Consider the following 24,635-nt stretch of genomic DNA (forward strand, 5'->3'; position numbering starts at 1 on the left):
TCTCTGATCCCAGTGGTAATTTCCTATTCTAAGTCCTCTAGGCAGTGCTGTTAGCTGCTTCTCTGGTCACAGTGGTAATTCCTCATTCTAAGTCCTCTCGACAGTGCTGGTAGCTGCTACTCTGGTCTCGTCTGTAATTCCTCATTCTAAGTCCACTAGGTAGTGCAGTAGCTGTGTTTCTGGTCCCAGTGGTAATTCCCCATTCTCAGTCCTCTAGGCAGTGCTGTTAGCTGCTTCTCTGGTCACAGTGATAATTCCTAATTCTTAGTTCTCTGGGCAGTGCGGCTTGCTGCTTCTCTGGTCCCAGTGGTAATTCCTCATTCTTAGTCCTCTAGACAGTGTTGCTACTCTGGTCCAGTCGGAAATGCCTCATTGTAAGTCTTCCAGAGAGTGCTGCTAGTTGCAACTCTGGTCCTGTTGGTAATTTCACATTCTAAGTTCTCTAGACAGAGATGCAGCTGATTCTCTGGTCCTGTTGTTAAATCTCACATTTTATGTTCTTTAGGCAGTGCTGCAGTTACTTCTTTGGTCCTGTCAGTTATTCCTCATTCTAAGTCCTATAAACAGTGCTGCTAGCTGCTTCTCTGGTCCCATCAGTGACTCTCCCATTTTGTGCTTCAGCTGTGTCTCTATTCCGAATTGTAATTCCTCATTCTTAGTGCTCTAGACAGTGCTGCCTGCTGCTTCCCTGGTCCCGTTGATAATTCTTACATTTTAAGCACTCTAGGCAGTGCTGCAGCTACGGTAATTCATCATTATTACTACTCTAGATAGTGCTTCTAACTGCTTCTCTGGTCCAGTTAGTATCACACCCATTCTAAATCCTCTAGTCAGTCCTGCAGCTGTGTCTCTGATCATAGTATTATTTCTCTTCTTAGTCCTTTAGGAAGTGCTGCTAGCTGCTTCTCTGGTCCCGCTGGCAGTTCCTCATTCTAAGCCCTCTAGGCAGTGCTGCTAGCTGCTTCTCTGGTCGCAGTGGTAATTCCTCATACTAAGTGCTCTAGGCATTGCGATAAATGCTTCTCTGGTCCAAGTTGGGATTCCTCATTCTATGTCCTCTAGGCAGTGCTGCTAGCTGATCCTTTGGTCCCGTTGGTAATTTCTCATTCTAAGTCCTTTAGGCATTGCGGCAGCTGTGTCTCTGGTCCCAGTGGTAATTCCTGATTTTAAGTCCTCTTGGCAGTCCTGATAGCTGCTTCTATGGTCCCAGTGGTAATATCTCATTCCTAGTTCTCTAGACAGTCCTGCTAGCTGGTTTTCTGGTCCCAGTGGTAATTTCTCATTCATACTCCTCTAGGCAGTGCTGCTAGCTGCTTCTCATGTCTCATCGGTAATTCCTCCTTCTTAGTCCTCCAGACATTGCTGCAGCTGCTTCTCTGATCCCAGTGTTAATTGCTCATTCCAAGTCCTCTAGACAGTGCTGCTAGCTGCTTCTCAGGTTCCAGTGGTAATTCCCCATTCTAAGTCCTCTAGGCAGTTCTGCTAGCTGCTTCTCTAGAGGCAGTGGTAATGCCTCATTCTTAGTCCTCTGGGCAGTGCGGCTAGCTGCTTCTCTGGTCTCAGTGGTAATTCCTCATTCTAAGTCCTCTAGACAGTGCTGCTACTCTGGTCCCGTCGGAAATTCCTCATTGTAAGTCTTCCAGAGAGTGCTGCTAGTTGCTACTCTGGTCCTGTCGGTAATTCTCACATTTCATGTCCTTTAGGCAGTGCTGCAGCTACTTCTTTGGTCCTGTAGGTAATTCTTCATGCTTGCTGCTTTTCTGATCCCGTCGGTAATTCTCACATTTTAAGCACTCTAGGCAGAGCTGCAGCTATGGTAATTCCTCATTAAAACTCCTCTAGATAGTGCTTCTAACTGCTTCTCTGGTTCTGTCAGTATATCCCCTATTCTAAATCCTCTAGTCAGTGCTGCAGCTGTGTCTCTGATCATAGTGTTATTTCTCATTCTTAGTCCTTTAGGAAGTGCTGCTAGCTGCTTCTCTGGTCCTGTCTGCAGTTCCTCATTTAAGCCTTCTAGGCAGTGCTGCAAGCTGCTTCTCTGGTCGCAGAGGTGATTACTCATTCTTAAATCCTCTAGACAGTGGTGCTACCTGGTTCTCTGGTCCTGTCTATAATTCCTCATTCTAAGCCTTCTAGGCAGTGCTGCTAGCTGCTTCTCTGGTCGCAGTGGTGATTCCTTATTCTTAGTCTTCCCGGCTGTGCAGCTAGCTGTTTTAATGGCTTCTTGGTAATTCCTTATTCTAAGTCCTCTAGGCAGTGCTGTTAGTTTCTTCTCTTGCAAAAAACACAGTTGATGAACAGAATGCAGAACAATGTCTTACATTCACCCCAGTACCAAGATCTGGGCCTAAATCCATCATTTTTTTGCACTCCACACCACCCTAGGTCAGACAATGGCTATATGCAAATCAGCCTTGACCCTGTGCCTCATGGGAACAGTCCGGCCCGAACTACCAAGCCATGTCTTTCCTAGACCGGAATCAAGCATCCAAGGACCGGATTCTGGCTATCAGCCTTCTTCAGCCTGGATAGCTTGACTCCAGTGATGTGGAGAGCCTGGGACTCACGTCTGAGCATACCCAGCCCACTCGGGGTGAAAATTGCAAAAAACACAGTTGATGGACAGAATGCAGAACAATGTCCTACATTCACCCCAGTACAAAGATCTGGGCCTAAATCCATCGTTTTTTTGCACTCCACACCACCCTAGGTCAGACAATGGCTATATGCAAATCAGCCTTGACCCTGTGCCTCATGGAAACAGTCCAGCCCGAACTACCAAGCCATGTCTTTCCTAGACCGGAATCAAGCATCCTAGGTCAGACAATGGCTATATGGTAGTTCGGGCTAGACTGTTCCCATGAGGCACAGGGTCACGGCTGATTTGCATATAGATGGATTTAGGCCCAGATCTTTGTACTTGGGTGAATGTAAGACATTGTTCTGCATTCTGTCCATCAACTGTGTTTTTTTACAATTTTCACCCCGAGTGGGCTGGGTATGCTCAGGCGTGAGTCCCAGGCTCTCCACATCACTGGAGTCAAGCTATCCAGGCTGAAGAAGGCTGATAGCCAGAAACCGGTCCTTGGATGCTTGATTCCGGTCTAGGAAAGACATGGCTTGGTAGTTCGGGCTGGACTGTTCCCATGAGGCACAGGGTCAAGGCTGATTTGCATATAGCCATTGTCTGACCTAGGGTGGTGTGGAGTGCAAAAAAACGATGGATTTAGGCCCAGATCTTTGTACTGGGGTGAATGTAAGACATTGTTCTGCATTCTGTCCATCAACTGTGTTTTTTTACAGGTAGTTTCTTCTCTGGCACCAGTAGTAATCCCTCATTCTAAGCCCTCTAGACAGTGCTGCTAACTCCTACGCTGGTCACATTGGTAATTCTTCATTCTAAATCCTCTAGGCTGTGCTGGAGCTGTGTCTCTGGTCCAGCCGGTAATTCCTCATTCTAAGTCTTATAGACAGTGCTGCAACCTGCTTCTCTCGTCCCATATATACTTCCTCATTCTAAGTCCTCTATGCAGTGCTGCTAGCTGCTTCTCTGGTCCCAGTGGTAATTCCTCATTCTAAGTCCTCTAGACAGTGCTGGTAGCTGCTTCTTTGGTCACAGTTGTTTTTCCTCATTCTAATTCCTCTAGGCAGTGCTGCTAGCTGATGCTTTGGTCCTGTTGGTAAGTCCTCATTCAAAGTACTCTCTACAGTGCTGCTAGCCGCTACTCTGGTCCCGACTGTAATTCATCATTCTAAGTACTCTCTAAAGTGCTGCAGCTGCTTCTCTGGTCCCAGTGGCGATTCCTCATTCTCAGTCCTCTATGCGTGCTGCTAGCTGCTACTCTGGTCCTTTAGGCCGTGCTGGTGGCTGGTTTTCTGATCCCAGTGGTAATTTCTCATTTTTAGTCCTCTAGGCAGTGCTGCTAGCTGGTTTTCTGGTCCCAGTGGTAATTTCTCATTCTTAGTCCTCCAGGCAGTGCTGCTAGCTGCTTCTCTGGTCCTGTCGGTAATTCCCCTTTCTAAATCCTCTAGGCAGTGCTGCTAGCTGCTACTCTGGTCACATAGGTAATTCTTCATTCTAAGACCTCTAAGCAGTGCTGCAACTGTGTATATGGTCACAGTGGTAATTCCTCATCCTTAGGTTTCTAGGCTTGCTGCTAGCTGCTTCTCTGGTCCCAGTGGTAACTCTCCATTGTTAGTCCTCTAGTCAGTGCCACAGGTGCATCTCTGTTCTCATTGAAATTCATCATTCAAAGTCCTCTTGACAGTGCTGCTAGCTGCTTTTCTGGTTCCAGTTGTAATTCCTCATTCTTAGGCCTCTAGACAGTGCTGCTACCTGCTGCTTTAGTACCATCAGTAATTCCTCATTCATAGTCCTCTAGACAGTGCTGCAGCTGCTTCTCTAGTCCCAGTGGTAATTCATTATTCTCAGTCCTCTAGGCAGTGCTGCTAGCTGTTTCTGTGGTCTGTTGGTAATTCCTCATTCTAAGTTCTCTAGGCAGTGTTGCTAGCTCCTTCTCTGGTCTCAGTGATAATTCCTTATTCTGAGTCCTTTCAACAGCGCTGCTAGTTGCTACTCTGGTCACATATGTAATTCCTCATTCTAAATCCTTCAGGCTGTGCGACAGCTGTGTATCTGGTCCCAGTGGTAATTCCCAATTCTTAGTCCTCTAGAGAGTGCTGCTAGCTGCTTCTCTGGTCCCAGTGGTAATTCCCAATTCTTAGTCCTCTAGGCAGTGCTGCTAGCTGCTTCTCTGGTCCAGTCGATAATTATTCATTTTTAGTCCTTTAGGCAGTGCCGCTAGCGTTCTCTGGTCACAGTTGTGTTTCCCCATTCTAAGTCATCTAAACAGTGCTGCTAACTGCGTTTCTGGTCCCAGTGGTACACCCCCATTCTCAGTCCTTTAAGCAGTGCAGCAGGTGCGTCTCAGTTCCCAGTTATAATTCCTCATTCTCAGTCCTCTCGACAGTGAAGCTAGCTGTTTTCTAGTCCCAGTGGTAATTCATCATTCTCAGTCTTCTAGACAGTGTTGCAGCTGCTGCTCTGATCTCAGTGATAACTCCTTATTCTGAGTCTTCTAGGCAGTGCTTGTAGCTGCTTCTCTGGTACAGCCGATAATTCTTCATTCTAAGGCTTCCTGACAGTGCTTCTAGCTGCTACTCTGGTCCTGTTCGTAATTCCTCGTTTTAACTCCTCTAGACAATGCTGCAGTTGCTTCTCTGCTCCCGTCGGTAATTTCCAAATTTTAAGTACTCTAGGCAGTGCTGTAGCTGCCTCTTTGCTCCTGTCAGTAATTCCTCATTCTAAGTCTGTAGACAGTGCTGCTAGCTGCTTCTCTGGTCTCGTCGGTAATTCTCACATTTTACGTACTCTAGGCAGTGCAGCAGATATGGTAATTCCTCATCATTAGTTCAAGACAATGTTGCTAACTGCTTCTCTGTTTCCGTCAGGCCCTCCCCCATTCTAAACCCTCTAGTCAGTGCTGCAGCTGTGTCTCTGATTAGTGTTATTCCTAATTCTTAATCCTCTAGGAAGTGCTGCTAGCTGCTTCTCTGGTCCTGTTGGCAGTTCCTCATTCTAAGTCCTCTAGACAATGCTGCTAGTTGCGTCTCTGGTCTCATCGGTAATTCATCATTCTAAGCCCTATAGACAGTGCTGCAACTGCTTCTCTGGTCCCATCGGTAATTCACACATTTTAAGACCTATAGGCACTGCTGCAGGTGCTACTTTGGTCCCGTCAGTAATTCATCATTCTAAGTCCGCTAGACAGTGCTGCAGCTGCTTCTCTTGTCCCAGTGGTAAATCCCCATTCTTAATCCTCTAGGCAGTGCGTCAGGTGTGTCTCTGTTCCCAGTTGTAATTCCTCAGTCTTAGTCCTCTCGACAGTGCTGCTAGCTGGTATTCTGGTCCCAGTGGTAATTCCTCATTCTAAATCTTCTAGTGTTGCAGCTGCTTCCTTAATCCAAGTGATAATTCCTCATTCTTAGTCCTCTAGGCAGTGTTGCTAGCTGCGTCTCTGGTCCCAGTGATCATTCCTCATTCTAAGCTCTCTAGACAGTGTTGCAGCTGCTTCCTTGGTCCTAGTGATAATTCCTCATTTTTAGTCCTCTAGGCAGTGCTGCTAGCTGCTTCTCTGGTCTTGTCATTAATTCCTCATTCTAGGTCCTGTAGGTAGTGCTGCAGCTGTGTCTCTCTTAACAGTGGTAATTCCTCATTCTTCGTCCTCCAGTAAAAAACAATATAATTTACAACGCCAATAGCTCTAACTTTCACAGCTACGAGACAGATTTCAATAAAAATGCTTGTTTTATCACCCCGCAATACTGTGGTGCAGTGCAAGTGGGGAAAAGTCTCGGGACTTGGTACGGCGCAATTTAATTTGCATGACCGTTAATTACCAGCCAAGGCTTTCAAGATTATCATGTCTAGAACCAAAGGAGCTAGTTAAATGAAGCCATCCCAGCCAGAGTGATCAGATCCTTCTCCTAGGGTTTAACAGGTTAAAGCTATCAAGTCCCTGTGGAAATGGGGATGACTAGATATGGGCACCCTGTGGGTTTGGGGTGGATCTAGAGCAGTGATTGCTTACCAGTCTGGGTACAGGAAAGAGTCTCTACAGATCCATGGCCCAGGTGATGCTGGTCTGTGGTTTACGTGTTTGCCTTGCTTCCTCGTAGCTCAGTCGTTCTGGTTCCTTGAGTTATTCCTCACACAGATCTTCAATCAGCTGACTCTTGCGCAGGTCTTCCAGTGGTCAGGACACCCCAGCTTCTTGAACCGCACAAGTCATACCAGGCAAGTGTTCAATTGATCCGTGCTTTTCCACACAGTGAGCGAGACCAACCACCATCAAAGTTTCATCTTCGGTTAATAGTCTGCCCAACACCAATGGGAATAGTCTGATGTAACAAAAGTCCTGCTTTATGTATTCCTTCTTTGTCTTTTTGGTTTTGTCGGATTCCCATCCAAGGTCAGTGCATTTAGAACTGGAAGTTCTAAAGTGAAGTGGATTCTGTTCAGGAAGAACCCAAAATAAGGCCCCCTTTACTAGCCTTCAGCAAGAATAGAAGGAAATTGTGTGCACAAGTAGATATTGTCTCTCGCTGCGGGGTGTCCATGGCCCACATGGAAGCCTGTCCCAGGACCCTATCCCCAGAACCAGTGGAAGCCTTTTGATGACGGGTGAATGCCGTTTCCTTTCTTTTATGAGTGTAGGTTTTAACCTTACGGCAAAACTGACCCATACCGTTTGCTTCAGCCAGCAGAAAAGGGCATGGGTCAGTTTTACCGTAGCAGGCAGGGAGACAAAGTCCAATAACGGCCTCAGATGTCGCTACCGGGGTCTCTGTGGGTAATCCCGGGGAGCAGGTACTGTCATGAATGCTGCAAGCTCCCCCAGGCTGGCTATAGGGAATCAGGATGGCACTAAATGGGGCCCAGCAGAGCGGAGCTCAGAGCAATGCTGCTCACCCAATCAGCGTCAAGCCACGCCCCAGTTATAAACCTCTTCCTGAAATTGGTGAACTGAACTGTGAATACTAAAAAGTTGTTTTCACACTTGACAATGCTGATCTACGGTGGTAAGTATATTTCACATTGTTGAGAACTAGCAGGAAAGGCTTTGTCGGCCCAAAGGAAGGCAGTAATTGAACTGTTCAATGGACTGGTAAGCTTTACTTATGTAAACAGATGGACCAGGTTTGTCTTGCCCGCCCTTTGATAGGAACCAACACTGCCAAATGGTTAATTAAACTCCTCACTACTTTCAGTAAAGTATTGTCAAATGGATGAGAAAACTTAAAATAAGAATAAGCATTGATGAAGGATTGTCATGTGCGCAAGATTTATACTACCCACGATTTACAGGGAAAAAGCTGTCATATGCTGAATTCCTCTTGGTATGCCTCAATAACAGTTTATAGCTAAGATCATACATTTCTGAGATCTTTTATGCATCTCTGTTGTCAAAGATGATCCTGATTTAGGGAGTTACTCTACACCAGTTGGTGTCTTGATCACATTAATTTGCAGAATACTAGTGTTCGCTTGAAATTCTGAATGCATGACAGTCAGGTTCTGAATTTCTGTACGTTTTGAACAAATAAGCAGATATCCTACAATTGACTCACCTTTGAGTCATCCCAGTGTTGGAAACTAAGTAGTTCTTGTTCCTCTAGGCTTGCAGTGGTTTGCAGATTCGTGCTCTTTCATACTGCACCCTCTTACAAGCAATGGTCTCCCAAAAGAAAAAAGTGAAAGTTCTGGAAACATGTTGAGATTTGTAAATATTGAATACTAAAGTAGAAGCAGGGTGATGCTTTGGTTCTTGTATCATTGTCTTAGTTTATAAAGGCCTTTGATCCTACACCAGCATTTATCATATTCTGATGATTCCTTTAGTAAGGTCTTAATTACCACTAGTTTTGGATTTTTTAAAAGCCCCAAGAACAGGACAGCAAGTTATGCACACAAAAAATTGTTTTATAATATCTTTCTATGCAATTGATTGTGAGAGTAAGGGATGTTATGCTGACAAATAAAAGCCCCTCTACAAATGGATTTAAAAGGCACTTGTCTTTGTGATCTTTAGAGGTGACTCTTTGTTTATCATTGTTTGATTATGCGCTGTCAGTCAAATTATATTTTAAGTGAGGGGTAAGGATGAAAGTGGACTAATGAATCCAATGTGGAAATCAAATCAAGCGTATGTCCACAGGTATGCTAATGGCTATATTATGTTGTTACCACCTGAAATCAGTCGCGATATCAGCAGGAACAACAGTCCTCAAGTCTTGCAGCTATCCCAGTGACAAAATAAACTCTACATCATTATTGAGGACGCATAGGGGTGATTTGTTCTGTACACCATTACCAGTGACTTTGTGATCTTTGTTTTCGGATTAATTTGGATACTGTTATCAATTTTTGTGATTAATTTATATATTGTTATCAATTTTTGTGAACAGCTTGTGCTTGTTGAATCATGTACCAATCACGAAAAACATACAAGATTTATGCATTACACAATATGAGATAGATTATTAGATGCAAGAATGTGTTTATTAAATGTATGTTTCCAATAAATAATCATTTACATAATTATATATTTTTGATAAAAATAAAAAATTACAAAAATAGTTTGACAATAAAAATAATATTTTTCATAAGTTTGATCTATTAATTATTTTTCTTTAGTGCTAACGCATAGATTGTCTTATGTACCTATGCATGAAACCCGGTGCTTCTTGTTCGTCTTTCTAAACTCGCATAGGGGTATGCAGCAGCATGTATAGTGAACATGTTTTCTTATTTCCGTTTATGGTGTTCCTTCACTGTGAACACGTGTAGTTTGTTGATGTTCTTTATACATGTGCTGATATAATGCGTTGACATAAATGTAGATGTGCCTCATTCGCATCTGTTACATTTATAGGTTTTAATGAGAAGGGTGAGGCCACATCTTGGCAGGCGCGTGGCTGGCCAGCACGAATCGTGCAACATGAAATGGATCATCTGCAGGGACATCTGTATATCGATAAAATGGACAGCAAGAGCTTTGTGAACGCACGATGGATGGAACTCAACGAGTAATCCAGTAGAAAATGGCATAAAAGAAGCCCAACATGGAGGAATATGTCACCCAATAAACTCCCAGAATTAAGGATGCCTGAGACAGTGTTGTTCTCTAACACACAGAGACTCTGTAAGATGCTGTGAAATCTTATTCGCAATCACTGATATTTAACAGAAGTAACCTGACCCAAGCAAAGTATGGACAAACAAATTGCAGATGCTGCCAATAAACGTGATTCTCAAATGTCTACTTTGTAGTCTCCATTTTCTTTCAACTGCGGAAACCATTTCAATAATTCTCATTACATAACAGTCAAACATTTTAGGAAGCCGTGTTTTCCATCTGACACTAGCATAGGCATCCCACCTCTTTAAGAAACTCATTATGACTATCAAGTGTTGAAACAGCGTGCAGATGAGCTATCAATTACCACCTAAAGTTCCCCTTCCACTATTGTGTTTGTGGTTGCCATCCTTCTCTTCACAGGACAACCGTGGGGCCCTCCACCTAGGAGGGACATCTTAAAATAAACTAACTTAATTATTTCTTGACGCCTTCTGTCCTTCCACCGGATCTACAAAGTATCTCCCTGCTCAGGTTTGTGAATCTGTGCAGACCAGCCTTATTGAATAGAGACCCTTCAGAATACATGAAAAGATTGTGCAATCTTAAATAGTGGGCTTGAAAATGCATAAAAAGATGGAGTTTCCCTATCCTAATGGAGGACACAACTTCTAGATGTCCGTCTTAAGAGTAGGACTAATTACTTGGCAGGTTGTGTAGTGCCTACAAATATTTCTTATTATTTCAAGAAGAGCATACAATTTAGATAGTATTCTGATGTAGCTCTTACCAGTTAGTGTAATCTGTATCTGGAGGCTGGTTATGTGTGCAGACCGGTTACTACCATTATCAGGAATATTATTGCTATGTCAGCTCAAGCGGTATGCTGTGATGACTCGATTACCATGTACAGTATAATCCATTAGTAGGTTATCATTTGTATCCGACATGCAATAGTGATGCTAGTGTATACCGTGCAATGGTGAATAAGTGATCGAGAGACTCGTGAGAATCCTCTGATGCATTAAAGCAGGAAAAAGTCAAGACCTCGCCCTCCTGACTTCTGAGTGATTCTCAATGGCTCGTATCACTACTGTAAGTGAATTTCATAATTTGGCTGCTCGGATTGAGACAGATAAGCCTCACATGAATTTCTTGCTTGTATTTGGGTATGATGAGGTGCAGTGCTAATGTATAGCATTTTGTCTTAAGTTTCATTTTCACAAAAACAGTCCCCCTTGCTATTTATTGCTTTGTGTGTAGTGCCGAGAATTTTGAGAGTTCTTCTGGCGATGGGGAGCCAGTGGATGGTCTTCAATTTAGGAGAGGCGTGGTTTCAAAGGGCTATGCAATGGAGTTGTTCTTCTGTTGTATTTTAAATTCTTTGTAGGTGTTTCATAACTGAACCAGATACTCCATGGCATAGGTCATTGCCATAGTCGAGTTGTAAAATCACAGGGGAAGCAGTTGCTTAGACTTTCCTAAAGAATCCCAGACATGGAAAAATACATAGTAGAATCCTCAAGATATAATACAGATTTTATTACTTGATGTGCCTGCAGGATCATAGATTAAGGCTTAGTCAGTTACAATTTCTAGGGTTTTTGTTTTTAATTTCCTTTGCGGTTGTAGCTGATGTTCCCAGTTCATTAGGCCAGGTTGTTAATGGGTCATAGGGTTTCCAGTCGCCCCGCGTTAGAATGGATCTTGGCTTTCAAGGAACTGGGTTTGTTATCATCCAACGGTCAACAGCTATCAGGCAGTCACCTATTTTTTAAGGTTATGCGCTACTTCGGGTTCTCCAGTTAAGGATTATCTGAGTGTCAATACCATTTATGTAAATTTATCAAGTGAGTTGGAAGTATTTGATTACTTCCAGGAGGGGCCCATGAAAATGTTAAAGAGTAGCACGGAGATGATGAAGCCCTGAGGAACTACTTTTTTGTTTCTTGTAAAGGTGGGCAGTGAATGGAGGTGCTGAGATGGGACACAGTCCTTTCATAGGGTACATGGTTAATTTCAGAATTGTTCATTCCATGCCAGTTTCTTTCAATCTAATGCTTAGTGTATCAGGGTGAACACTGTAGAATGCTGCAGATAGGTAAAGGAAAAGTCAAGCTAGCCTAGCTTCCCACCCAGAGACAAAGTCATGGAAGGAGCTGGCCAGCGGTATCAAATCATGATTGCGATATTTTATCATTTCTGTTTGACCATTAACTGCAACATCCAGGTACAATTTGGAACCACTACACTAAAACTCCCAACAAGGTCAACATTATATGAGGAAAAATAGAGGGCCTAGTGTGTATTAAAAAAACATTTGCGTTAACAGCACATCCTGCTTTTCTTTGTGTAAAACAGTTTCTATTTACTTACCCATCGCAGGCTGGGCTTTACTAACTTATTTACCCTGTTATTCTGTATCTGAGTCTTTAACACCTAATACCTCCTACAGTGAGCCTCACTTGCGCCACTTCCCTACCGAAACAAAGTTGAGCGCCTAAAGGGGTAGCTTGAATATCCAGTTGAAGGATACCACATCAGGGTTACACTACAGTACCGAAACTAAATACTGTGCAGTAAAGCCTGATTGTCCCAGGAGTGCCTCAGAAGACCTCACTTAAGGCTATATTTTTCCCAAAGGCACTTTCTGGGCGGGCGGGCGATGATCTTGGCCAGCTGCAAGACGAGTGCTTATTTCTTGTGGCAGAAAAAGGTATGTACGTTCATTGGGTGGGGTGGATCCAAATGGCAGTCCCTGACAGGATTGAATTTTGATGCTGGTTTCGGAAAGCATGATGGAGGCACTCTCCTCAATGTGCTCCTAGCGCAGAGCCCTTTTGATCAGTAAGCTAGTAATGGTTAGACTCGGCGAGGAAGAAAGCAGGGTCATTCATTTAGAAGACAGCTGGCTGGAAGAAGACAGCTGGCTGGAAGAAGACAGTAGGGAGTTCAGAGTCCTGCGTTCGAAAACAGGCAAGTCTGGTAATGGAAAGCGAGTAAGCCTAGGGGCTAATACAAAAGTGAAGCTTGTATTCTTTTGGAATCGGTGTAGAGGAAGGGTAGGTAGAGTGCCTTCAGGTACAGTACCTTGCTCCTCACTCACTGATAGTATTGCATTTCGTTTCAAGGCACCTGTACGTACCTCAAAACTCTTCTCAAACAAAAAATTGGGCATCCCTCTCAAGTTATCCTGAGAGGGAAACCAGCCTTTACAATGCAGCCTTTACCACGCATTGCCTTTACCACACATATGCCTTTACAAGGAAATGGTAAGTGTAGTTCACCTTCTAATTTATTGTTGGGTTAGGTTTGGCGAATATTTATACAGTTTAACTCTCTGTATGCCCTTCGATGTGAGCCTAACAACTGTGGGTAGCTCGCTAGCCTCTCTATCAGTGCCCTGCAGCGGATATCCTACGTGGCCTTCCGGTATTAGAGAAGCGGTCAGAGAAGAGGCCTGCCGCTGGGACCGAAAAGCTGTTTTTTTCTCTCCGTTGGGGCCCACCAGCAAATACATGCCGGCGGGCCGCTTGTGAATGGAGCCGTGAGAAAAGCTCATTATTGAGCATTGAGTCTGCACACGAAAACCCAGCCTCCCACTGACTTTACGAACAGAGCATCAGGAGGCCAGATGCGTACAGGCTAGTACGGTGCAATGTAGGGGACACCAACTGTCCCTATAGGCAGGTAAAATAGAAGTACGACAACAGGCACGCACCTATTGTGAACACAGAGAATAGTGTTGCTGGGCAGCGTTGGATTGGTAACGCGGGCAATCGGGCAATGCCCGAGGGGCCGGTGCGGAGTTCCAACTGTGGGTCACTTTTTGGAGCAGTCTAGGGGGCAGATTTGGGCGGTGTCACTGTTGTTCGGATGCAGCCAGCGCCCCAGTGGGTGTTCGAGTGGCCTTTCTGGAGGCAGATGGGCGCTCATTACCTCACGTTTAGCAACAGGCAGAGGTGTCACTTTCTCTCGCAGGGCCGGCTCATTAATGTATACATACTTAGCGGGGCAGGGAGTCTGAGAAGAAGTGGCCTCACTTGTTTTCAGTCACCAGTGTGAACAAATCATTGTATTTTTTTTGTACCTCCCCTTTTTAAAAAAAATAAAATGTTGCCAAAGCAGTGTTTAGATGAAAGGCAATATGCAAATGTGGGCCACCTTTTTTTTTTTAGCGTGCCGGGCCGATTTTAAATCCCAATCCAACCCTGTTGCTAAGCAACGAACAGCACGAGAACCAGCTGTTTACAGTTGTAGCGCAAGGATCAAGCGACCTCCTTTTTTCTTTAAGCCAGATTTGACTTTAAAAAAGGAGAGGGACAGATATTAAAGGACCACAGGACAACTGTGAAAAATCCCCAAGTTACCTAATAAGGGTTACCAACGGATTATTTTACCTGGAAATTGGACTAGATACTATTCTTATCTGGTAAGAATGTTAGAAACTTACATGTATGGTATAGATGATGTCTTCCTCAATCAAGATACCTTTAAAAGATACTTTGAAAGAGAATTTAAATCTTCCCTAAAGGAGGCGGTTGAAGCTGTACTTGGTAAAAGGCCAAGAGATACAACAGCTGAGAAAGCGCCTTTGATACCCTTGTATGAAGCTGGCTCTGTATATACTATACCAAAATGAGGTACAGTGTGCACAAAGTCCAGTGGAATCCCAAAGGTAGGCTGAGGTAAAAGGAGATAGCACCTTACTCTCTATTTGTGGTAGTGCGGGTGAGCAGTAAGGCTTTATCAGGGGGTAGTGTAAAGCATTTGTTGTACACACTCAGACCAATTTGTTTGTATCAAAAATATTAAGTTATTTTATTTCTAGAACACAGCCAAGCCTGGTGCAGTAAAGGGAAACACATTTCAAATTTGTTTTATTGGGTTCATGAGCATTAGTATACAAAACATTGCAAGAGATACGTAGTAGGCATATAAGGCAACCAGGCAGAGAGATATGCAGTGTCCAATAATCACATATTTGGTAATTTGCAGGTGGCGAAACAAGAACGTAGTGCTGAGAGTATGAACACTTTTCCAGGTGTGGTAACGAAATCATAAGCAAAAAATACCCCAACTTTAGCCCCCTCCCGCTCCCCCAGCCTTCCTTCCCCTCCAGTGTGCCGAACATGTGGGACAAGCGTCATTCTAGTCGTGTAGTGGTCGATGTCATCATTCAGGTGAATTTGCGGGGTCATTTGTGGTCGCTGTGAGTCGTAAAATGCGTAGGTACTTGGGACATGTGATCTCGTTGAATTTCTTGGACAGAAGGGAGAGCAGCGGAAGCCACACTTTCCGATAAGCAGCCGTGGATTGTGTGAGTGTGGCGTGAATGCGCTGCATGCCCAGGGTAAACCATATTTTATGTAGCCAACCCGTGTGAGTGGGTTTGGTGGTGGAGCCCCACAGGGACAGGATGTGTTGTGTTGCGGCCTGCATGGCAACCCCCATCTGGCGGCCTCTCGGAGACTTCAGGGGGAAGGTGAGTGCATTGGGTAGGCCCAGGAGGGTGTATGCCGGGAATCTGGGGATTTCCGTGTCGATTGTGGAGTCAATCTCGTCCAAGACAGCCCTCCAGTACTCCTGGACTTTGCAGCAGTCCCAGAGGAGGTGAGTCCGGGTGCCCAGTTCCCCGCAGCCCCTCCAACAGAGCGCGCTCCGTGTAGGATTGCCCTTGTTGAGCCGGACCCGTGTGAGATGCTAGTATATGGCCAGTTTTGTCGCCGCTTCCCTGGATGCAGTGTAGCGGGTGGTGGGTGCGGCCCTGTAGTGGACGGACCGCCATTCTTGGGGTGATAGGGCCCTCCCAAGCTCCGCCTCCCACCTCTTTTGGCCTGCTGACTTGCCCGATGGGAAAGTGGGGGTGAGCATTTTGTAAAGGTCCGTTTTGAGGTGTTTGTCTGAGTGTTTAGTCACCAGCCACTTCTCGAAGACAGTCATGGGCCTGCCAACCACGGGTGCAACGTCAGGGTGGGTAAGCCAGTGTCGGAGCTGGAAGTATTGAAATAGATGAGGAGATATCTTTGAGTAATGTCCTTAAGGGAGAGGAAACCCTGCAGGTCGAAGAGGTGACCAGTGGAGAAGCTACTGATGTCTCGCCATTGTGCGAAGGCCCTGGGAGAGTTGCCCGGCAGGAACTCTGGGTTGTCCAGAACAGGCGTGAGAGGGGAGGGGAAGGTGGTAAGTCCTCTTTTGACCACGACCGCGCTCCAGACCTGCATGACAGTGCGAGTGATAGGAGACTTTAGGAGATATCGTGGTCGATGTTGACTGAGAAGGAAAGGGACCCTCCAAAGGGAGGTGCCTGCCATTGCCCTATCTTGGAATAACCAGCGTTTCTCGGACTCTGGCCTGAAGCACTCCACCAGATATCTGAGCTGCGCGGCCTGGAAGTATTGCAACAGGTTGGGGACACCCAGTCCTCCCTCGTCTGGGCTCCAGTAGGCTAGGTGTTTATGTAGGCGCGCCCCCTTGCCCTCCCAGATGAAATGATGGATGGCGGCCTAGAGGACCTGGATGGTGCCCGCAGGGGGGAACACCGGTAGAGTCTGAAAAAAGTAGAGAATTTTAGGCAGGGCCGACATCCTGATCGCTGCGACACGGCCCAGTAGGGAGAGCGGCTGTTTAGCCCAACGTGCAAGGTCGGATCGAATCCGGGAGGATAGGGCTGCATAGTTGAAAGTTAGCGTGGATGCTGTGGAAGCAGTGAGCGTGACGCCCAGGTAGGGGAGATGTGCTGCCGATGGGATTGCACTGTGGAAGGCAGGCAGATTGGTGTGCGTTTGGACGTTCTTGTCCAAGGGTAAGATAAGGGATTTCCCTTTGTTGATTTTAAAGCCGGAGACGGCCCGAAGGCTTCCAATTCCGCCAGAAAGGCAGGGACGGAGCTGTCCGGGTGATCTAGGGCGGCGATGATGTCGTCGGCATAGAGACCTATCACGTGAGGCTCCCGACTAAAGGTCATCCCTCGGATGGTAGAGGGCGAATAGAAGGCGTGAAAGGGGGCACCCCTGCCTCGTGCCCCTCTGAATCTCAAATGGGTCAGAGCGCAGGCCTCCTATGCGGACCCGGGCCTGGGGACGGTGGTAGCAGCTCGCGATCCAGGCCTGAAAGCGATCTCCCACCCGGAAGCGCTGAAGGACCTGCTGAAGGTAGAGCCAGTCCACTCGATCGAACGCTTTCTCCGCGTCAATAGCTAGTAACGCTGAGTCCGAGTTCTGGAAGTGGGCTTTATCAATCAGGTGTAGAATACGTTTAGTATTGTCGCTGCATTGGCGATTTGGGACGAAGCCGGACTGATCAGGCTCCAGGATCCCAGGCAGGCACGGTCCCAGGCGCGCAGCTAAGATCCCCGTAAAGATATTCAGGTCTAGGTTGAGGAGTGATATGGGGCGGAACACGGGGCAGCAGGTAGGTTTCTTGCCCGGTTTAGGTAGCACAATGATCTCGGCTACAACATGTCTGGAGGAATAGAGCTCGGCCCCTCAAAGGAGTTGAAGAGCCGGGTGAGGACCGGAGCCAACAACTGGCTGAAAGTTTTATAAAACCTGGATGAGAATCCGTCCAGTCCCGGGGATTTAAGAGGGCGGAGGCGGGAGATAGTGGCTAGGACTTCGTCCAGGCGGATAGGGGCATCCAAGGAATCCACATTGTCCTGAGACAGCTCCGTTACATTTGCAGATTCTAGATAGGTACGGACGTCCTCCGGCGAGACCGAGTCCGCCTTGTACAATGTAGCATAGAACGTCCTGAACGCTTCCGCAATCTGGGTCTTGCCTGAAACGTCCCGACCGGATTCATCTGTTAGGTTGGTGATCTGGGAGCGTTGAGCCTTCGCCCTCAGGGCGCTAGTAAGCAGGCGGCCAGTTGAGCCCTAGCGGCCTTCAATTGTTTCCAAACTCTTGGGGCGCCAGTACGGCTGTGGACCCTCTCGAGTTCAGAGACCCGGGCCGTAAGATTGTCTCTCTTCGCTTTGCGATCCTTGGCTTCTGCTGCCGCGATGGCAATGAGCTCGCCTCGAGCCACCGCCTTCAAGGCCCCCCACAGGGCAGTCACCGGGGTCCCAGGAGTGTCGTTAATGGTCAAATAGTCAGTGAGGCGTGCGTGTAGTTGCTTGGTGACATCCGGTCGTTGTAGTAATGTCTTGCGCAACCGCTAAGTACCAGAAGGGCGGTTGCACCTAGGGACCTGTAGTGTCGGTTCCACAGCGTCATGGTCAGATAGCGCCGCAGGAGTAATGGCTATGTCTTTAAGGATGGAGAGCAGTTCAGAGGAGCCCAGGAAGTGGTCTAGCCTGGCGTAGGTGTGATGGACGTGAGAGTAGAACGTGTATTGTGATGTGGTGGGGTGGGAGGATCTCCATAGGTCCACCAGACCTTTGTCGTGTAACCAATCCCTACCCACGGCTGTTATGGCTCCCGTGGCCCCATATTGATGACCCGACCTGTCCATGGCTGAGTCCATTACTAAGTTAAGGCCCCCCCCCGATAAGCAGAGGCGAGTTAAGGGATTGAAAGGATTCGGAAGCAGCCTGTTTCAGAAAAGTTTCTTGACCAGAATTCGGGCATATAGTTTGGCAATCGTAAAGCGCTGTCCCCCCACGAGGAAAGTGTATGCTAGCAATCTGCCTTTGATCCCCCACCCTGTCCCCCACACAGCCACGGAAGCCCCTGGAGACCAAAATGGCCACACCTGCCTTCTCAGTCGGAAGCGAGTAGAAAAACTGCTGGGGGAAAGCTCGCAAGCGCATTCTATGCCAGTCTTTGAGTAGGAGATGGGTTTCTTGCAGTAAGCATATGTTGGCCCCAGAGTTCTCCAAGTATGAGATCACGGCCCTCCGCTTAATCGGATTGTTCAGGCCCTTGACATTAAGAGTTAGTACCTTCAAACTGGGTTCCATCATGGGAGAGCACAAAGACCTCGAGCTATGTGAGTCCAGATTCCCTGATGTAGCCCATGATGAATCGAAGGGCGAGTTAGACCCAAAATGTTCCCTGGCACACTGGGTCCCACCCTCAACCCCGTCCCCGGTCTGAGTCCCAACCACCCCCCCACAAACACCCCAAAAACAACCAAAGCCCCCCCCCTCCACCCAGAACCTGCCCCTCCCCTCCCTTCCCCAACGTTCCAACTCTCATCCCAGCATCCTCTGCCCAAAGCCCCAACATGCAGATCAGGCTGGCTGTTCCCCCCCCCACCCAACTCCCCCCCCCCCCCCCCCAACCCCCAGATCAGAAAAAAGTACAGTCCTAGTCCTGCTAGTTTCTGCAGGGCCGTGGTGAAGTTACTTATAGGGGTCATCTCCAGTGGCGGCCAACCCGGCCCCCCGTCAGTCACCCCCCAACATTTGATCGAAGTGTGTGCTGTGGGCAATCTCTCCATTGAGTGCATCAGTTATTCAGGAGGTGAAGTCTCTCAGACTACCTCAGCTACCGCCGTTGCCCTTTCTTGCGTGATGACTGAGGCGGCAGGTTTCAACCGATGTGTTGGGGATCTCCTGCGGCCCACCGCCTGCCACCCGCCTCTGGAAGGTCCTTGTGACGATTTTGGCGCTGGTTCATCGTTGTCCATTTCTAGACCCAGAAGAGCACATGTGTCCTTGAGTGAGCGCATTTGGTGCAGGGTGCCGTTCCATTTAAAAATCAGTCTGAACGGGTGGCCCCAGGAGTATGGGATTTCCTGTTGCCGTAAGAAATCCGTTGCTATTTTGAATTCCTTCCTTTTTTGCAAAGTGATGGCCGAAAGGTCTTGATACAAGGCAACTGGGTGACCTTTAAAGTGAAGGGGCTGTGCACGTCGAGCTTCCCTGAGAATCCTTTCTTTGAGTGGGAAGTCAGGGAGAAAGGCCAAGATGTCCGGTGGCGGGGCAGAAGCTCTCTGTGGAAGTCCAACCCTATGTGCCCGGTCGATGCGGATGTTGAAGTCGGCAGGTTCGCCTAAAATGTCCCGAAAAAGATCCTGTAAGTAGCTGGTGACGTCCGACCTTTCCGTTTTCTGAAGGACTCCCCGGACCCGTGTGTTGTTGCGACGGGAACGGTTCTCGAGGTCTTCTGCGTGGGCCTGAAGGGCCACCTGTTGATCAGTGAGTCGCAAGATCTCTTGCTGGAGCTGTTCGATCTCATCACTTCTGGTTTGGTCAGCCTCTTCAATAGCGACCACTCTCTCCCCGAGGCCTTCCACATCTCGTCGGAGCTCCCGGAACTCCCCCGCCACTTCTTGTTTCAGGGATTTAAAGTCCTCCCTGAGGGAATTAAACAGCGATTCCAGGAAGGATCTGGTAATGGGCACTTGATTGTTGGGCAAGTCCGGCGGTGTCCCTGTGATCTTCGGGGAAGGTGGGTCTTTGCTGGGCCGAGGCTGAGATTTGGCCAACATCTCCGGGAGCGTCTGGTTCCCTTTCTTCCCCCGTTGGCCCGCCATGCCCCGCACCACCGAAGTGGCCGTCTTGGCCTGCGGCCCCGGTAGGGGGGTTCGGGGAAAGCGCGATGTCTCTGTGACCCCGGGAGAAAGGTAGACTGCACTGCAGGAGAGTCGGTGTTTTGCTCCGTCCACTAGGATGTCAGCGGTTGGCAACTTCCCACTCTCCCGTCCCGGACGAGATCCCTAAAGCCTACGGACTTCCAGACACAATGGCGTTGTTTAGGGCCTGGGGGCGACAGGAGACGCCCACGCCGCAGGCTTGTCTTCAGGGGGCGCGTTTGTATGCCTCTGCCTTGTTGTGCAGATGAATAGTGGGGGGTTCCTCAGTCACCAGGTGGGGTGTAGTGGCGAGGCAGGTTTCTCCCTTCAAATCAATCAATCAATCAATCAAAGCATTTGTATAGCGCGCTACTCACCCGGAGGGTCTCAAGGCGCTTGGGGGAGGGGGGTCCGCTACTGCTTCCTGAAGGAGAGGTGGTCTTGGGTCAGGCGGAGGTGGATGGGGAGGGAGTTCCACGTCTTGGCAGCCAGGTAGGAGAAGGATCTTCCTCCCGTTGTGGCTCTTCGGATGCGGGGGACGGCGGCGAGGGCGTGGCTGGTCGATAGTAGCTGGCGGGTGGGAGTGTAGAAGGTCAGGCGGTCGTTGAGGCATCTTGGGCCTTGGTTGTGGCGAGCTTTGTGTGCGTGGGTGAGGAGTCGGAACGTGATTCTCTTGCTGACGGGGAGCCAGTGCAGGTTTCTCAGCTGTTCAAATAACAGTCCCGGCTCTCAGATGGCCTCCAAGCGTCCACACAACTCCCTCACACGCAGTGGATGGTGCCCAACTGTACTGCGACCACACTGGGAGCCGTTGCGTCGTGTCTTCGACTCTCAGCAGAGCGCAGCCGTCCGGCCCAGCCTGTCCGCACCCCGGGAGCTCGATTGTGCCCCCTGAGTCTCTCCGCAACTCCCTCCTCCACTCTCCTCACTTCCGGCTTTGATGCTGCTCTATCTTGGTGCCGCTGTCTGCATCACTCTCTGCCGCCGTCTCTGTCAGTCGGCCCCCCGCGCCGCTGTCCCAGGTAGGTGCGGGACCCTGCAGGGGAGCGACAGCCCCTCTGTGGCCTCTGCTCTTCAGGTCTCTGTGGGGGGCCCCGGGTGCTTGCAGCTATTGGCAGGGGCCACCCCCGTGCCACCAGTGTCCCGGGAGTTTTCACCTTTAGGCCTCAAAGCCGGGGCCCAGATTTTCGTGACTCCCGGCCAGGCCTCTTCACGCCTCCGGCCGGGTCGTATTGGCTCACCAACGCCACGGACGCTGGCCCTCAGATCTCCGCGAGGGTCGCTGTTTGCTCGCAGCCTCAACGAAGGCCGCTCTCCGCCGGGGGTACCGGGCGTCCGGGGCTGTCAGTGGGGCCGCCCCTGTGTTTTCGGCGCCGCCGGAGTCTCCGCCCCAGGCCCCAAAGCCGGGGTCTCGAGTTTCGCGCTTCCCGGCCGGGCCCCTCCACACCTCCGGCCGGGTCGCGATGGCTGATAACAGCGTCAAGCAGGGGGCTCCTGGCTTGGGCCGAGTATCGTGGGTCGCCTCTACTGTTCTGGCAGGCAGCCGCTCCTTTGTTCAGGTCGTCGAGGCGGGAGCGAGAAGCCCACAAGGCGGTCGTCAGTGTCAGGCGGCCGCCATTACAGGGGAGCACCGTTGGGTCGTCTCGGCCCCAGAGAGCCGCGCGATTGAAGTAAGTGCTGCAGCGGCACTCCGGGTGTCACAGCTGCTGTCGGCCCTCGAATTCAGGGGTGTTTCAGGGGTTTGGAGAGATAAGGCGATGCAGTTGAGGGCTTTTGGCAGGGTTCAGGACGGGGAGCCGCAGAGACCCACGTCCGACTAGGTTGCCATCTTGGACACGCCCCCCGGGAAACAATATTTTGCAAAATCTTATGCAATGTTTTACCGATGAATGCAGTTTCAAATGCAGTTGGGTGAATTACTGGTAAGTCAATATTTCGAAATTCCTTTTTTTAAAACTTTTTAAGTAACTTTTTTTACTCAGTGTTATATGCCTGGATATCACACTGGGACATTTCCTAGAGAAAAGGTAAGTAAATCAGTTTTTGCACAATTTCAGTTTTTCAATGTTTCATACAAAACAACTCCACACTTAAAACAATTTTCAAGAAAAGCAGTCAATGCAATCTTATGTGAGGGAATGAAGTTATCAGTTTGCAGGTAAGTACAGGGTTATGGGAGTTGGTGTTCTGGGGTTAGAACCAGGGTTCCCCCAGGGTTACGAATGCACTCTTGAAACACCCTCAGCTGCACTAGGGCGGCTGGTTGCAGGGTGCGTTTTGGCGTCAGGTGCCCTGTTGTTTTCAATGGGGATTCTCTGGTTGTAACAAAGACTGCAGGCTCGGGGACAAATGTCTTCTGGAGGTGACCACTCGTTAGAGAGGTAAGTTTGGATGCCTAGGGATGCTGGGACACCGTCGGTTGGGCCACCCAAGGCCGTGGGGCCTCGGGTGCAGAGGTGTCTTTAGGCGTCAAGTTTGCTCACCAGCTCTGGTCACGGGGGGTCCTCCAGAAAGGGGCTGCAGGTGTCAACTGGAGGTTTGAGGCAGGTCAGAGATCACCAGATCTCAAGTCAGGTCAGGATCCCTGGGTAGACCTCCTCGTGGTGTTGGGCCATTTGAATTCAGGCCGTGGGCATCAGGTTCAGAATGGTGTAGACTCGCGGTTTTGGCCAGAGTCTGTGAGTGAGCACATCCGGTGCTCATGGGAGACAAAGTCTTGGGCTTAGAAGGCAGGGCACCGCATGTCTTTCGGGTTCTTGAGGGCTGCTGGCTGCAGGACACACCAGGATTTCGCTGGAGCAGGTTCGAGGGGCAGACAGGCCGATTGGGCTGCGGCCAAGTCAGTGGGCGTCCTCTTCTTAGTTCAGTACGGCTTCTTCTATCCTTCGTCTAATCAGTTCTTGTCTGAGGAGGCAAGGTTTAGGGTTGCCCATAAATACTAGATTTAGGGGCATTACAGGTAAGTAAATGTTGGGACCAATGGGGGCATATGCCTCTCTCTGGTTGATTGGGTCCGCCCATCTGCAAGATGGCGGGGACTGAGAGTTGTGCTTCACCTCGCCTTCCCCACCTGAAGGATGGGGTTGGTAAAGGTGAGCACGCCTTCCTTACTTGGTTTTCCCACCAATTATCCAGCCGAAAGTGGGGGTCAGGGCCAGTTGCTGGAAGCAGCAAAGGCTTGGAGTAGCTCACAAAGGCAGCAAGTTTTTGAAGCTTCCCCATAGTGGATCCTGCTCATCCAGGGGGAGGAGGCTTGGCACCTCAACGCAGGAAGAGCATTGTTTCAGACCCCTGAGAGCAGCAGGCTCTCGACCTAGGGGTCCAGGAACATTTCTGGCGGTGGCAGCTGGCAAGCAGCCAGTCAGCCAGGACACTAGTTAGGTCATTTGTCAGAGAACATCTCTAAGATGCCCTCTGAATACATTTTTCATTATATCCCAGACTGGCATCAGTATGGGTTTAATGTGCTGAGAAGTTTGATACCAAACGTCCCAGTTTTCATTAAAGCCATTATGGTGCTGTGGAGTTCATAATGACAAACTCCCAGCACCATTTACTCTCAATGGTATTACTGCACTTACAATGTCTAAGAATTGGCTTAGACATTGTAGGGTTACAGGGCTCATGCACCTGTGCCCTCACAACTGGTATAGTGCACCCAGCTAGAGGGGTGGCTGACCTATGCCAGGGCAGTGGGTTGTAGGCATGGCACACAGGGTTGTGTGTTACAAAAGGGGGTGGTGATGGACAGAGCATCTGAACCAGTCAAACACTCACACCCAGTCAAGAGATCTGGGTTTAATCCATCACCATTCTTTAGCCCACTCTGCCACCCCAGTTCAGACATGGCCATATGCAAATCAGTCTGACCCTGTGCCTCATAGGAACAGTCCAGCCCGAACTGCCAAGCCATGCCTTCCCTGGACCGGAAACAAGCTTCCGAGGACCGGTTTCTGGCATTTCAGCCGTCTTCAGCCCGGCTTGCTTGAATCCAGTGGCAAAGTGAGCAAGGGACTCACGTCTGAGCATACCCTGCCAACTTATGGCAAACAAAGTGGTACAAAAGGGGGTGGTGATGGACGGAGCATCTGAACCAATCAAACTCTCACACCCAGTCAACAGATCTGGGTTTAACCCATCACCGTTCTTTAGCCCACTCTGCCACCCCAGTTCAGACATGGCCATATGCAAATCCGTCTGATCCTGTGCCTCATGGGAACAGTCCAGCCCGAACTGCCAAGCCATGCATTCCCTGGACCGGAAACAAGCTTCCGAGGACCGGTTTCTGGCATTTCAGCCGTCTTCAGCCCTGCTTGCTTGAATCCAGTGGCACAGTGAGCAAGGGACTCACGTCTGAGCATACCCTGCCACACTTATGGCGGCCAAAAGCGGTACAAAAGGGGGTGGTGATGGACGGAGCATCTGAACCAATCAAACACTCACACCCAGTCAAGAGATCTGGGTTTAATCCATCACCGTTCGGGAAGGCATGGCTTGGCAGTTCGGGCTGGACTGTTCCTATGAGGCACAAGGTCA

At 48.8% G+C, this 24,635-nt stretch overlaps 1 protein-coding gene across 1 annotated transcript in view; it reads left to right on the plus strand.

The window, feature by feature from the left end:
• The window catches only part of COG8 (component of oligomeric golgi complex 8), a 201,722-nt gene extending 191,913 nt beyond the window's left edge, over positions 1 to 9,809 (plus strand). Inside the window, exon 5 of the mRNA XM_086945764.1 lies at positions 9,435 to 9,809. Coding sequence (XP_086801890.1) covers positions 9,435 to 9,592 — 158 coding nt within the window. The 3' untranslated portion in view covers positions 9,593 to 9,809. The remainder of the gene's footprint in view (positions 1 to 9,434) is intronic.
• The last annotated feature ends 14,826 nt before the right edge of the window (positions 9,810 to 24,635 follow it).

The sequence above is a fragment of the Lissotriton vulgaris genome, chromosome 12 (genome assembly GCF_964263255.1).
Source record: "Lissotriton vulgaris chromosome 12, aLisVul1.2, whole genome shotgun sequence".
NCBI classification, from domain to species: Eukaryota; Metazoa; Chordata; class Amphibia; order Caudata; family Salamandridae; genus Lissotriton; species Lissotriton vulgaris.